The sequence below is a fragment of the Vombatus ursinus genome, unplaced genomic scaffold (assembly GCF_900497805.2).
Source record: "Vombatus ursinus unplaced genomic scaffold, bare-nosed wombat genome assembly UNPS02014812.1, whole genome shotgun sequence".
Lineage (NCBI taxonomy): Eukaryota > Metazoa > Chordata > Mammalia > Diprotodontia > Vombatidae > Vombatus > Vombatus ursinus.
In genome coordinates this window covers 92,450,838-92,465,289 of record NW_020954590.1, presented here as the reverse complement: position 1 = coordinate 92,465,289, position 14,452 = coordinate 92,450,838, and the positions used below count along the sequence as shown (strand labels likewise).

Here is a 14,452-nt window from a genome sequence, read left to right as displayed (position 1 = left end):
TTCAAAAGGCAAAGTCAATGGGGAAATTTTTTTTTTATGTTTAGGCCTAAGGATATTTTTAGTCAAGCATGGGGCATGTACCCATATTACCAGGTACTTCAGAAGCTGAGCCTAGTGGGTCTCTTGGTTTCTGAGCTTCTGTGGGCTAGGCCTTTTGGGTGTACATACTAAGTTCAACATTGGTATAGTGATGCCCTTTGGAGTTTGAGAGTTGGGGGAGGATTGGTGAGAATAAGTTTTGTGAGGAGGGGCAAAGTGCCCCAAGTAGTGCTGATCAGTAGAGGGATTGGGCCTGTGAATAGCACCTGCACTTCTATCCTAGATAAGGTAGGGAGACCTAGATTTTAAATAGTGATAATAATGATAAATAAGATTTTGTAGAAAAAAGTGCTTATAAGCTCCTTTATAAAACACAGACTTAATCTACCATATAGGGCAGCTAAAATTATTTCATTCTTCTTGTTCTACTTGAAACGTAAGATACTGTCATTTGTTAGCACACTAGATACAAAGTAAACTTCTTTTTAAAATGTTATTTTAAATAGCACTTTTTATATACAATATAAACATATATATAGCACTTTTATAGCATTATTTCAAACTCAAATTTTAAATTGATCATTAAGTAGTTATTAATGACCATTGTTCCAGGTACCATGCTAGGTGCTAGCAATCTAGAAAATACAAAGACTGAAAGATTCCCTACTCAAGATGAGTGTGTTAATGTCACATATGTATTGTTCTCTTTTAATTTTCTAAATCTACTTCTTGTTTGCTTGCCCGCTTACAGTGCTGAGACAAGGACTGGCATTCAGTCAGATCTACCGTTTTTCCTTGTCTGATGGCACTCTCGTTGCTGCCCAAACGAAGAGCAAGCTCATTCGTTCCCAGACTACTAATGAACCTCAGCTTGTAATATCCTTGCATATGCTTCACAGGTAATCTTTGTTCTAAGAATTGCCCTTCCTTCCCAAGTTAATGAGAGGTGTTGCAAAGAAGAAAGTCGTCTTAGTGCTTGTCTAGTTTAATAGACACATCTGCTGATCAGCACCATAGCGTAACAAAGTAAAATTCAATTGTTAAAATATTTAATTTATATCAGGAATATCTTTCCACGCTTGCTGTCACGGATTTCTTTTTACCTTAAAGTCTTCACTTTTGCATTTGTCTTCTTAATTTTATTTTTTACTAAGATGTTGAGTATTTTCCATCCACTTCAGTAAAAGAATACCTATACTGATGAAATTGGGGCTCTTTTGAAGTCCTAAAGTGTTCCTTTAATCCACCTAAAGGAACTTGACCCACAGAAATTGACATGAGTACCTGTTAAATTAGAGAAAGAAATTTCTCCAATTCACAGTTGGATAACAGGCGAAGCAGTATATTGAAGCAGACAGTGTTGGTACTGCTTTCTGTATGCTTGCACCAACAAATTCCCAATTAACATTCATAGAAAGGACATTCTGAAGGAATTTCATGGCATTGGCTCTTAACCCAAGGGATTATAAACACTTCATAGTCTAAATCGAAAGTTAAAAGAATGGACCTTAATATTACAGACTCTTCTAGAAACAAAAACATTACTCACATTCCAGCCTACATAGATTTCTTTGTGTGTGTTAGAAAGCTTTTTGGGAAGCTATGAGAAGGTACATAATGTAGTATCATTAAAGGGTCCTGCTCTGATTCTCAATTATTTGTTTTTTATTTAAGAAAAAATTTTATTCAGGAAATCCTTTTTACCAGCTAACAATAAATCCAGTGTAAAACTGAAAACATTTTAAAGTGATTACAGATGTGCCAAATTGCACACACCTAAACGAAAACTACTGTTTGACAATTTGTGAGATGTGTTTTATTTCGATTGGTGAACACATTTGGTTACTCAAGCAGGGCTGCCAAAGCTTTAAATACAGGCTCTGGAGTTTAAGAAACTATCTAGCTTAGAAAACCTGCTTGTGAGACAAGTGGGGGAGGATTGAAGGCTGTCTAAGGCAGTGGGGAGAACTTGCAAAATGAACTTTTCTTTGTGAAGCGCACTTTCCATGTTGTCTGTCTGTCGCACTCAAGCTTTGACTTGTGCAGGGGGAAAAATGTTCAGAATTAGGTATTGACTATATAGTCTCATTCTGAACATGTTTTCAGTAGCTTTCTTGGCTCTAGCACTTGGAAGGGTTTGGTTTTCTACCGCCTCAGGGCCAAGGTTTTTTGTTGGTTTGGTTTTTTTTTTTGTTTTTTTTTTTGAAATCTGCTTTTTGCCATGAGCCTAATGGTCAAACACCAGAGAAATCTCTAAGCTAATGTATATCTCTTCTGAAGAATTAGAATTTCTAACAAATAGCTGGGTATAATTGTACTGTAAAATGTATATTTGTTTGGGTCATTTTTAAATTATTGATGATAGCCTGTTTAATGAGAGAAATATATAATGTAAGTGTGTAAACTTTTGGCTATTTTATATAATGTCTGCGATTTAATATAGATGGTTGTTTCATTCTCTCTCTGTTCCCTTCAAGGTGTTAAACCACAGACATATTAGTTCTACTGAAAAATGTAGCTATTGGTCCCATATTCTACATGTTCACTCATGTTGATAATTGTAGGTGGCTTTCATCAAAAGCATCATCTTGTCTTTTAAATGTTAGCCTGTTCTTTTCATGGGAAAAAAAAAACCTACATCATTTTAAAACATAATTAATAATAACCTGCTAGATATGTTTTTTCCTTTTAACTAATATGTTGTATCTTTGCTCATTATACAGAGAGCAGAACGTGTGTGTAATGAATCAGGATCTGACTGGACAAGCTATGGGGAAACCATTGAACCCAATTAGCTCTAGCAGCCCTGCCCATCAGGCCATGTGCAGTGGGAACCCAGGTCAGGACATGACCATCAGTAGCAATATAAATTTTGCCATAAATGGCCCAAAGGAACAAATGGGCATGCCGGTGGGCAGGTTTGGTGGTTCAGGGGGAATGAACCATGTGTCAAGCATGCAGGCATCGACTCCTCAGGGTAGTAACTATGCACTCAAAATGAATAGTCCCTCACAAAGCAGCCCTGGTATGAATCCAGGACAGCCAAACTCTATGCTTTCACCAAGGCATCGTATGAGCCCTGGAGTGGCAGGAAGTCCTCGAATCCCACCCAGTCAGTTTTCCCCAGCAGGAAGCTTACATTCACCTGTGGGCGTTTGCAGCAGCACAGGAAATAGCCATAGTTATACCAACAGTTCCCTAAATGCACTACAAGCCCTCAGTGAGGGGCATGGAGTCTCTTTAGGGTCATCGTTGGCTTCACCTGACCTAAAAATGGGTAATTTGCAAAATTCCCCTGTGAATATGAATCCTCCTTCACTAAGTAAAATGGGAAGCCTGGACTCTAAAGATTGCTTTGGACTTTATGGGGAGCCATCTGAAGGTACAACTGGACAAGCGGAGAGCAGCTGCCATTCTGGAGAACAGAAAGAAAATAGTGATACCAATATACCCCAAGTTGTCAGTGGTGAAAGGTCTGATGGACAGAACAGACTGCATGACAGCAAAGGACAGACAAAGCTCTTGCAGCTCTTGACCACCAAGTCTGATCAAATGGAGCCTTCACCTCTGTCAGGCTCCATAGGAGAAACTAATAAGGACTCCACAGGTGTCTTGGCTGGTTCTGTATCAACACATGGAACCTCACTCAAGGAGAAGCATAAAATTTTGCACAGACTTTTGCAGGACAGCAGTTCTCCTGTGGACTTAGCAAAGCTTACAGCAGAAGCCACAGGTAAAGAGCTGAACCAAGAGTCCAGCAGCACAGGTCCTGGTTCAGAAGTGACTATCAAACAGGAACCAGTGAGCCCCAAGAAGAAAGAGAATGCACTACTTCGATATTTGCTAGACAAAGATGATACTAAAGATATTGGTTTACCAGAAATAACCCCAAAACTTGAGCGACTGGACAGTAAAACAGATCCTGCCAGTAGCACAAAATTGATAGCTATGAAAACAGAGAAGGAAGAGATGACTTTTGAGCCTAATGAACAGGTAAGGCTTCTCAAAGAAGAGTTTTTAATATTTGTCCTAAATGTTATGATTCGGTTTTAAGATGTTCTTTCTACAGTGATGATACAAATGTCATTTGGTTGAACAGTTATTAAGGTTAGCCTTTTCACCCATCTGATCTTGATGGCATGAGGAACAGCTAGTACAAAGGTACAGAGATGGGACATGCATGGAGTGTTTTGTATGAGAAAGTACAAGAACAAGAGCAAGATTATCCGGGACCACTGGGGAGGAACGTGATGGAAGAATACTGGAAAAATAGGAGGCCAGGTTACAAAGAGTTTTCAGTGCCAAAAACCCTAGAGATAATAAGAGTGCCACTAGAGTGGATTTGGGAATAGTGGGAGTGAAGTGCAACAATCCTTTTGGGAAAGTGTGTGAAGGATAAATAGAAGCAAAGAGATCTATTAGGAGGCTGTTACAATATCACAGGTGATAGATGATTAGAACATGAACTAGAATGGTAGCTTTGTGATTAGAGATCAAGAGAACTTTGTAAAATCAAAACATTGTAGACATAGAAATAATAAGGTTTGGCAAACTGATTGGGTATGTAGAATGACTAAGAAAGAGGCAATGAGGATAATACAGAGATTGCAGCTGGGAGGATAGTGTTACCTTTGGTGGTAAGAGGCAGGCTTAGAAGAGGAATGAGTGGGGGAAAGTGAGGATTGATAGTGAATTGGGTTGGGGACATATTGAGTTGTCATACTTGTGAGACATCCCACTGGAAATATTCCATTGGGCATTTTTGGTGATGCAGGATAGGAGCTCTGGAGAAAGATTAGAAAGGGATCTATAGACCTGTCATCTGAATATATAGAATCATCTCTGTAGAAATGATAAATTTATGTGTGGGACTTAATGAGATCACCAACTATAGAAGTATATTTTAAAAAAGAGAAGAGAGTCCTGGAAAAAATCTTAGGGGATATCAGTAGTTAAGAGGCATGATAGGGATGATGATCCTACAAAAGAGTCTAAGAAGATATGGTCATAAAGATAGGAGGAAAACCAAGGGAGAGAAGTATCATGAAAACTCAGAGAAGAGGGAAGAGCCAGCAGTGTTAAATGATGGGGAGTCAAAGTATTGAGAAAAGTCCTATAGATTTGACAATTACAAGATCATTGGTGACTAGGAGAGAGCAAGGTCAGTTGAGCGATAAATTTGGAAGCCAAACTGCAGGGAGTGTAAAAGAGAGTAAGAGTGAAAGTAAAGACGTAGATTGTTGACAGCTTTTTCAAGGAATTTGTCTGAGAGAAGAGAGGTATGGGATGATATTTGGCAAGGAAGGTTTATTTAGTTTTTCTTAAAGTTTATAGGCAGCAGGTAAGGAACTGGTAGATAGGGAGAGGTTGAAGCCCACAGAGAAGGAATGATATTGGAGACAGTGTAGTGGAGAATCAGAAGGGGACAGGATCAAGGGTACATATTAAAGGCATCAGCCTTTGTGAGAAAGCTACCTCTTCTTCAGAGGCTGCAAAAAAGGAGACGAGAGTTGGGGGTTGAAGTGTAAAAGGAGGTGTGTGGTGAGAAGGAGGCAAAGAATGAACTCAGGGCAGATGGCCCTAGTGTCCACAATGAAATACAAGGCAAACTTCAGGTGAAAGGCTAGGGGAAGAGGAGGTGTTTTTGGAGGTGTGAGGAGCAAAGAGAAGATTTGGAACAGCAGTTATGTTGAGTGAGGTAGATACTCAATTACTTGATGACAAGTAAGTGTTGCATTGCTAAAGCTTATTCCTTACATCATTCATGATAAACTTTTAAAAACAGTGAGTTGTTTAATTAGAGAATTATATACTAAGGCTACCTATAAATTATTGGTACAATACGTTTACATGCAAAACTAAATGAGAGGATTTGATTAACTGTTTTATGGTGTTGAAAGCTGTAATCTCTGAAAAAGTAGCCAAAGTGATGCCATTCAAAATCATCTTCCTGCAGTGCTCTGAGAGGATAATAACACCACAGGAAAAAGTAAACCATTTAATGTTTTTCTTTATTTAAAAAAATAGGTTAGCACTACAATAATGACCTTGGCACAGGGTATTTCCTGGGGAATTAATGACTGGCTGGGGTTGATGATCCAAGACTTCACCCTGCACCATCAGCTCTCCCTGCTGGTCATTAATCCCTATAAATTGCCCCTTCAAATCCTCCTTAAGTCCTGATTGGTTAAGAATTGTATAGTGGTGTTTAGCTATTTTATAGTATAACCTTACTACTACGTAAATGTTTTCAATAATTTGTTTTTAGAATTTACTTTGCATAAGGGTATTTCAGTCTTTTTTCATACTAGATGGGGTGTAGAGAAGAGAATATAAGCTTCATAGCCTGACTATAACCTTAAATCACTGCCCCCAGGGTTTCATAACTCTGCTTTGTCAGCAGAATGTAAGCCATAGGCACTTTTCAGATTGAAAGCAATAATCATGGAAGCAGAGGCCAAACATGCTATTAGAGCTTTGTACCATCCCACAGTTTCAGGCACTCACAGCAAAGCATTTTCTTAGAGTTTTTTTATTTCTTTCACTTTGATAAGTCTTGACAGTTGCTGCCATTCCTGTGGGGTAACTATAGTTTTTCAGACCTACATATACTTCAGGAAAGCAACTGAGCCAGATTATACTAATTTCTTCAGTGATTAATCTTTAAACTTAGATATTAGTATAGTTTTCTCTACAGCTAATATTCTGAACCCCATAAATATAGCTAGACTGGAAGTAATGACTGAGAGTCACACTCTCAGTGGAAAGTTAATAGTGAGAATTGACAGAATTAATAGATGAACTGAAGTGCAAAACCATATGAATAAAAATGGCTTCACTAGAATGTATGGGAGAGCAAGACTATGATGACTCATAAGGCCTATGGCAATGTAGTGCCTCCTTCCATGAATAAAATTTATTTTTACATTGAGCTCAGTGGTCCGGAGGGTTTCCAGGATAAGGGAAGCGTAATAGTGTTGTATTTAAATGTTTAAATGTATACTTACTCTAAGTTTCAGGCAAAAAACTAGTTTTCTTAGTTGAGGGGAAAAAAGAAAAATTTTTAAATGTCTTAAAGATGCATGTAGTTTCTAATTGTTTTATGTTTCTAATAATATTATACATAAGTATAAGCTATCCCTGCCCACAAGGATTTTACATTCTAAAGGAGGAAGACAATATGGATGAAGAGGTTAAGGATGGTAATCAAAGTAGAGGCAGCATGGGGTGGTAATGGCCTCAGTACTGTTGTGGAGGCCTTGTTCGAGGGAAGTTTATAATAAAAGTTCTTCTCTCAGATTAAGACCATAGGTCTGTTTCTCCCATTCTGCTTCCCACGTTCACCTCTCTTATATGCTACATTCTGTGTCTCATTTTAACTTACATAGAGCAAATCCCTCGTGAGACTGTACATGAAGAGTTTCTTGTTATTTTGATGGAGAAAGAGGAGCCATTAAGTTTTTGAGTATGTGGGTATGTGTGCACATGCGCTAGTGCAAGCACACACACCTGGACACTTAACTTTTCCTGAAGAGGAAGTATTCTGATGTGTGCCATCATACTAAAAATAGCATTCTTGTACTAGGTAGAGTACTTAAACAACATGTCCTTTTACAGGGTTTTGAAACTCACAGGAAACATTTGTTAAATAGCAAAAACTATTTCCAGTGTATTTGCCTACTGAACATTCTCTTTATTAGTCTGTTTTTACAATGAAATGTGACTGAACTCCATTAAGTTCATGTGTTAGCAATTTTAATAGAGGAAGAATTAGAAAAAAAAAAAAGGAGAATGAATTTTTTCGCATAAGTTGGCCACATTCAAAATGTTACTATCCTAAATTTTTCGCTAAGAAAATAGGAAGTTCTAGGTGTATCATTTAGACAAATATTGATTTGAGTAAGACTGTGTTAAAATTATCTTTATGTTAAAATTTGCTTTGAAAGACTGTTTTTGCAATTCATCCCCTTGGTATATGTGCTATTAAAATTGAGAATTCTCTTTACTTTCAAAGTAAATTTACTTTACTTCACTGCACTTTCATAATTGAAGCTATTTTGACATGAATTAGCTGCCAATTTAAAATGTTTATACAAAACATCACCGGGGGAAGAAAAAACCCAGAGTTATATATTACCTGTAATAGTAAATCTCATTTTTAACTTTTCAGGTTGTGAACTTAGCATAATTTCTGTCCGTAAATTATAATCCCTAAAGAAGCTATTTATATACTTATTTATTTTTTGAGGTGTAGCAGCTAGAGTGCTACATGAGTTTTCTTTCATAACTCTAAATATGATTCCATTATTTCTAGAAATATGTAGAGTTGACTCAAAGTTGAACTGGCTTAGTAGACTCAATCTTAAAATAGCAAATGTACCATGTAAACTTATTAAAAATTTTACTTGATTATAACTATTCTATTTTAGGAGTATAAATATTTCTATAATTATCCAGAAGCAAATGTTTCATTTTATTTATTAAAATCATTTAGAAGGCAATGGAAGAAAAAACTATGGAACTCATATTAAAACCATCTAAATTTGTTAAAGTATGCAAACTTATCTGTTGATCTATCATTTAGGCTTGTTAAATTAAGAAATAGATTATAGAGGAAGGGTGTTGAATTCCATCATTAGTTTTTGAAGTTGGAATAGACATCTATCCAGAGTAGTTTTGATCTAATCCTTTTTGTGTATAATGATGTGGGAAAGGGTAGCTCCAGCATTCATTTACTTGATACATTAAAACTGTCCTTGAGGATGGAGGAAGAAATGAAAGAAAGAAGGAAGGAAAAAAGAAAATGTTCATTGAGTGCTTATGATAAGCTTTGTTATTATTTTTTTGTTGTTATTGACATGAAAGTGATCATGTAGGAATGTTTCTGCTCCTTAATACTGCAGAACTTTCTCAGGGTGCAAATTATTACGTCTCCCTCCTCAGTGTAAGCTTGAACAAGAGCATTTATTAATATATTATGTGTATAATTTGGAAAATTATATTAGAACTATGTAAATCTCTAAAAATTGCTTATAAAGGAACTTCTGTATAATCTTTATTACTAATCTTATAGCTTACAGTTGGGATACAATAGAAATTTATAGTGTCCTCGAGAAAAATCTCAATTACCAGTTAATGAAAGTAAATGGATTCCTTAAACATAATGTAGCTTATACAGGTCTTAGAGTTTATCCAGAATGTATTGAATATAAGTCCTATTTAGAAAGCACTAACTGATGGACAGATTCATTACCACAAGAAGTTGGATCATCTCTGTAATTGTACCTTTCACTTTGCCTTACCACCCCTGCTTGTATTCTTTGTCGTCACTGGCACCTCCAATCCCTTTACCTTTTGATTCTTTCCCAGACCATTACCCCTGCATTGGCTGCACTCTCCTCCCTTCCCCACCTTAACCCCTTGATGAACTACTTTAACACTGTACTGTTCTCTTCTCTCATGTCTCCTTGATCCCTTCTCCTGTCACCAATCTTGCCCTGACAAACCTTAACCTCAGATTACTCTACCTCCACCTGTCGCATCTGCTGCCTTCTGTCTTTTTCATGTACTAGTGAACAAAGCTGTTGAAAAAAAAAATCACAAAAATGTGCTGACTTGGTCCACTACAAATTTATGTTACTTAATCTCAGTTAGGTCTTTAATGCAGCAAGGCAATCTTCATGTCCTTAATTGACTCATTTCATCCTTCTTTAAGCCCCCCCCCCCCCACCAAGAACCTTGCCTCGTGTTTCAGAAGAAACTGAAATCATTTTCCCAAAAGCTGTCTTTTCTCCCATCATCATTTTGTATCACTCAGGTGCCTTCTTCCACTATCTCCTCCATTGTCCCTGTCTTATATGAAGAGATGGCCTTTCTTTTGGCAAGGCCAACGGAATACCCCCTCTATCATCACTGCTTTCTTACTAATCTTAAGTCTCTTCCTGTTGGACTTGCAAAGATGCCTATTCTTTATTATTTTTTTTTTTTTTAGTGAGGCAATCAGGGTTAAGTACCTTGCCCAGGGTCACACAGCTAGTACGGTCAAGTGTTTGGTCTGAGGCTGGATTTGAACTCGGGTCCTCCTGACTTCAAGGCCGGTGCTCTATCCACTGCGCCACCTAGCTGCCCCGATGCCTATCCTTTAAAAACAAAGACAAAACAAAACCCTGAATCCATCCATCACTACTAGCTGTCGTCCCATTTTTCTCTTCCTTTTTGTGGCTCTTCCTTGAGAAGACTCTGCAGTTGGTGCCTCTGCAGAGTTTCCTTTTTTTTCTCATTCTCTTCTTGCTCCCTGCAGTCTGCTTTCTGACTTCATTATTCAAACTAATCTATGTTCTCCCTCTCTCCCTGAAGCAATCAATGATCTCTTTATCACAAATCTAATGACCTTTTCTTAGCATTCATCCTTCTTGACCCCTTTTCAGCTTTTAACACTGTTGATTGCCTGTTCTCTTTGGTACTCTTGTCTCTCTAGGCTTTTGTAACACTATACTCCCTCCTGATTGTCCTCCTACATCTTAGTCTCTTTTGCTGGATCTTTATCCAAGTTACTCCTGTCTCCACGCAACTGCCTTTTGGACGTGTTGAATTGAACTCTATCTTTTCCCCCCAACCCTCCCCTCTTCTTAACCTTCCTATTACTGTATAGGCTATCACCATCCTCCCAGTCACCCAGGCTCACAACTCAGGTGTTATCCTTGAATCTTTCTCACACTCCTCATCCCCAGGGAATCCAATCTGTTGTCAATTCCCATCCTTTATACTTTGACATCTCTTGTAGATTCTCATCCCTACCCCCATCCCCACCCCCAGACACTGCCACCACCCTCATTACCTCATACCTAGACTGTTGGCAATGTCTCTGTTCAGTCCAGTCTATCCTCCACTCAGTTGTCCAAGTGATCTTGAATCATGGATCTGCCTCTGCCCCTGACCCTCCTTGCTGTTCTTTGTACAAGAATCTCTAACTCCCTTTTGTCATTTGAAACTGAAAGCACAAGTAGAAAGTGCCACTAGAACTGAAAAAAAAAATGTTCAGCTAGTAACCTTGAAGGCAGTGTAATTACTCAGATAACAAAATAATGTCTTTCTTTTGGTGTAAAATATTGAAAAAACTGCAATTAAAAAATATTTTCTTTGGTGAAAAAGTTAGAAAAAAATTTTAATTAAAAGAATATTGGATTAGTATTTTCTCTAACATATCAACCTTAGGAAATAGTTTTAAAATCACTACATTTTAAAGTGGATAAACTAAATCAATAACGATGATAATTTCCCTCTTCATGTCAGAGGGTTAGTCAGAGTTAATGAGGGGTGGAAGTGGAACTTCAGTTCCTCTTATATCCAGGCAAGGTGATCAGTCCTCCCTGCCTTAAGGAGCTTACATTTTATTGGGAAGGCATAACATGTATGGGAAGAGCACTATTAACAGGCCTTGTGTTGGCTCTTGAGCTCGACCTTAAAGAAATCAGTGGATTATAAGGGGCAAAAGTAAGAAAAGAAAACGTTCTAGGCTAGGGGTTATTTTGTGCAAGGATATGGAGTCAGACAATGAAAAAAAAATTTTTTAAAGAAATAAAATCTAGCTTCTTCAGCTATAAACTAATTATATAGAATTACTTCTCTAAAATATAACTGCAATATTAAAATCTCCCCCCACTCCAAATAAATAAAAGCACTTAAAATTAACAAAATCTTTACAGATTTTACTCAAAGCATTATTACCTTCTTACTAAGATTTAATTAGTGAAAACACATTTTTTAAATGTTCATCCCTCAAACTTTAAAACAAATTTTTCACCAGATTTGACATGTTGTGTAGGCTTCTTGTGTTGAAGCAAGTTTATTATGCATTTCCTCTTATTCCACATAAGTCGTTTTCATTTAGATTCTTTGAAAATGTACAAGATATATTTTCATTTAATTCTATTGACTAAATAAAAAGTACGTACAACTTTATATAGAATGGGTTATTGGCAGTTGGGAACAGGAAAGGCTTCATGTGGTGGGTAGTTCTTGAGCTGAGTTTTAAATGTAGTGAAGTCTAAGCATGGGAGACAGCAGTGCAGAAAAACTGGGAAGAAGGGTGATAGAAAGCCATGTTTGTCCAGCAAAAAGTCAGGTATTCTAGATTGTAGAGTTTGAGAAGTATAGTAATGAACAGTGAGGCTGGAAAGGTATTTGGAGGCCAAGTTGTAAGGGGCTTTAAAAGCCAAACAAAGGAATGTGGGTTTTATCCTGGAGTTGACAGGGAGCCACTGGAGTTTATTGAGGAGGAGAGGGGATATGGTCAGATTTGTACTTGAGGAAAATCACCTGGGTTGGGTGTGTAGGATGGAGTAAAGAGAAACTTGAGGAAGTCAGATAAGTTAGGAGGTTATTAGTCCAGGGCGAGTATGAGAGCTTGAATTAAAGTGGTGGTAGTATGAGACTGACAGGACAGTCCAATTAGGAAATTCAGTGCATTATTTATATTGGTCAGCTTACTCATTCTTGGGTATGAAAGATGTGGAGGTAAAAATGGCAAGATTTGGCAGCTGATTGGACAGGTGTGGTGACAGTGAGGAACTGAGGCCCAGACTACAACACTGGATGACTGCTGCTTTGTCCAGAACTTATGACAGAAATGGGAGGGTTCTAAAGGTAAATTGGAAGTGCTGAATTTAAGATGCTTCTGTGAACATCCAGTTTGATTGACCAGCAGGCAGTAAGTGATGAGGAATTGGCACTTAGGAAAAAACTTAAGAGATACAAATGTAGATCAGGAGGTTATCAGCTTGATAATTTAACTTTCGGCGTTGATATGTTCATCTAGTGAAAGAGCATAAAAAAAGTAGATAAATAAAGCATTTAAGTGCTTAGTATATTTCAGACACTGTGTTAAGCATTAGAGATAGAAATGCAAGCAAGTTCTTTTTAGATTTAAAGCTTTTAATGGGGGGAAGACCCATATAGAGGGGCAGTGGAAAATGAGGGAAAGGTGGGATTGTGTGATGTGGAAGTGGCGTAGAGGTCCTGAGCCCTGGAAAGGAAAGACTCTTGGGTAACACCCACAGTTAGGAGGGCATGATATGGTTGGTGATCCAGCAGAGGAGCCTTGAGAAGGAATGATCAGACAGGTCAGAGCAGAACCAAGAGAGAATAGTGTGCGAAAACCTATGAAAGAGAAAGTATTCAGAAGGGAGTATTTCATCTTTAGGCACAAATGTTTTGGAGTGTACTCTCAATACATTATATATATAAATCTGAATCCTTTGTGTGTCTATTCTTTGTGGGTGGGTGTATATTTTATAGTACTGTCGTGGGTTTTTTTGGAGTGGTATTGGATAAATTCTGCTGATTGTTAATACAGCCTGGCAGTGAGCTGGACAACTTAGAAGAGATTTTGGATGATTTGCAAAACAGTCAATTACCACAGCTTTTCCCAGACACACGGCCAGGTGCCCCGGCTGGATCAGTTGACAAGCAAGCCATCATCAATGACCTCATGCAACTCACAGCTGAAAACAGCCCTGTTGCACCTGTTGGAGCCCAGAAACCAGCATTGCGGATTTCACAAAGCAGTGAGTTTGGTCAATCTCTGTTCAAGCTGAGAAATTTACATACCATCATCATCAGAAATAGTTATGGCAAGAGTGCTCTTAGGATTATGAAGACTTAGTTGTCTCAGATTTCTTATGATCAGACAGCACCATCTACTGTGCTTAATCATTAAAAACAGCAATTTTAAATTAGTTCTAGTTAATAGTATTCATCTCTTCAGGGATGAAGGAAGGAAGAATTAAATTCACCAATATAAATAAGCTACTGAATTTTCTAGTTAGACTATCTAAATTAAATCATTTATGAGATATTTATCAGATCTCTAGTTCACTTTATGCTACATTGACAAAATCTTTAAAAGTTAAAATTTATTTTTATGTTATATTTTGTTATGTTTATGTTTTTATGTTACATATTTTTATGTAACATTGTATGTTATGTTATCACTGATTGATAGTGACTAAAACCATCAGAATTGAAGATGGAGGAGCTGGTCATGTTGAACTGAATGAGTGAAATATTTTCATTAAAAATAAAATTCCTGTCTAAAACATTTAATTTATAATGTTTTCCTAAATTAAAATAATTAGCTTACAATTAGAAACCCATTCTTGGATTGGTTTTTATATATTATATAACCTTTATATAAATCTAAATTACTTGGCAAAGTAAGTATCCATACGAATTTTTTCTCATCTGTTTAATCTAAAATCTGAAATATTCTGTTCCTATGTAAAATTTTTTTAGTTTCCTTGAGATTCTGAAGAGCTTAGCTTTATATGACTATGTTAAGAATGACAAGGGCCAGAATTCATAGACAGGTGATAGATAACGTCAGTGTATCACTGTATTGTTGTACTGTGTAAAC

The 14,452-nt window shown here is 37.2% G+C and overlaps 1 protein-coding gene across 4 annotated transcripts in view; it reads left to right on the top strand.

The window, feature by feature from the left end:
* The window catches only part of LOC114053883 (nuclear receptor coactivator 2), a 75,529-nt gene that overhangs the window by 13,712 nt on the left and 47,365 nt on the right, over positions 1 to 14,452 (top strand). For all 4 annotated transcript variants that reach the window (XM_027876991.1, XM_027876990.1, XM_027876992.1 and 1 more), the window contains exons 6-8: positions 791 to 938; positions 2,763 to 4,032; positions 13,394 to 13,604. In XM_027876991.1, the coding sequence (XP_027732792.1) occupies positions 791 to 938; positions 2,763 to 4,032; positions 13,394 to 13,604 (1,629 nt within the window). The remainder of the gene's footprint in view (positions 1 to 790; positions 939 to 2,762; positions 4,033 to 13,393; positions 13,605 to 14,452) is intronic.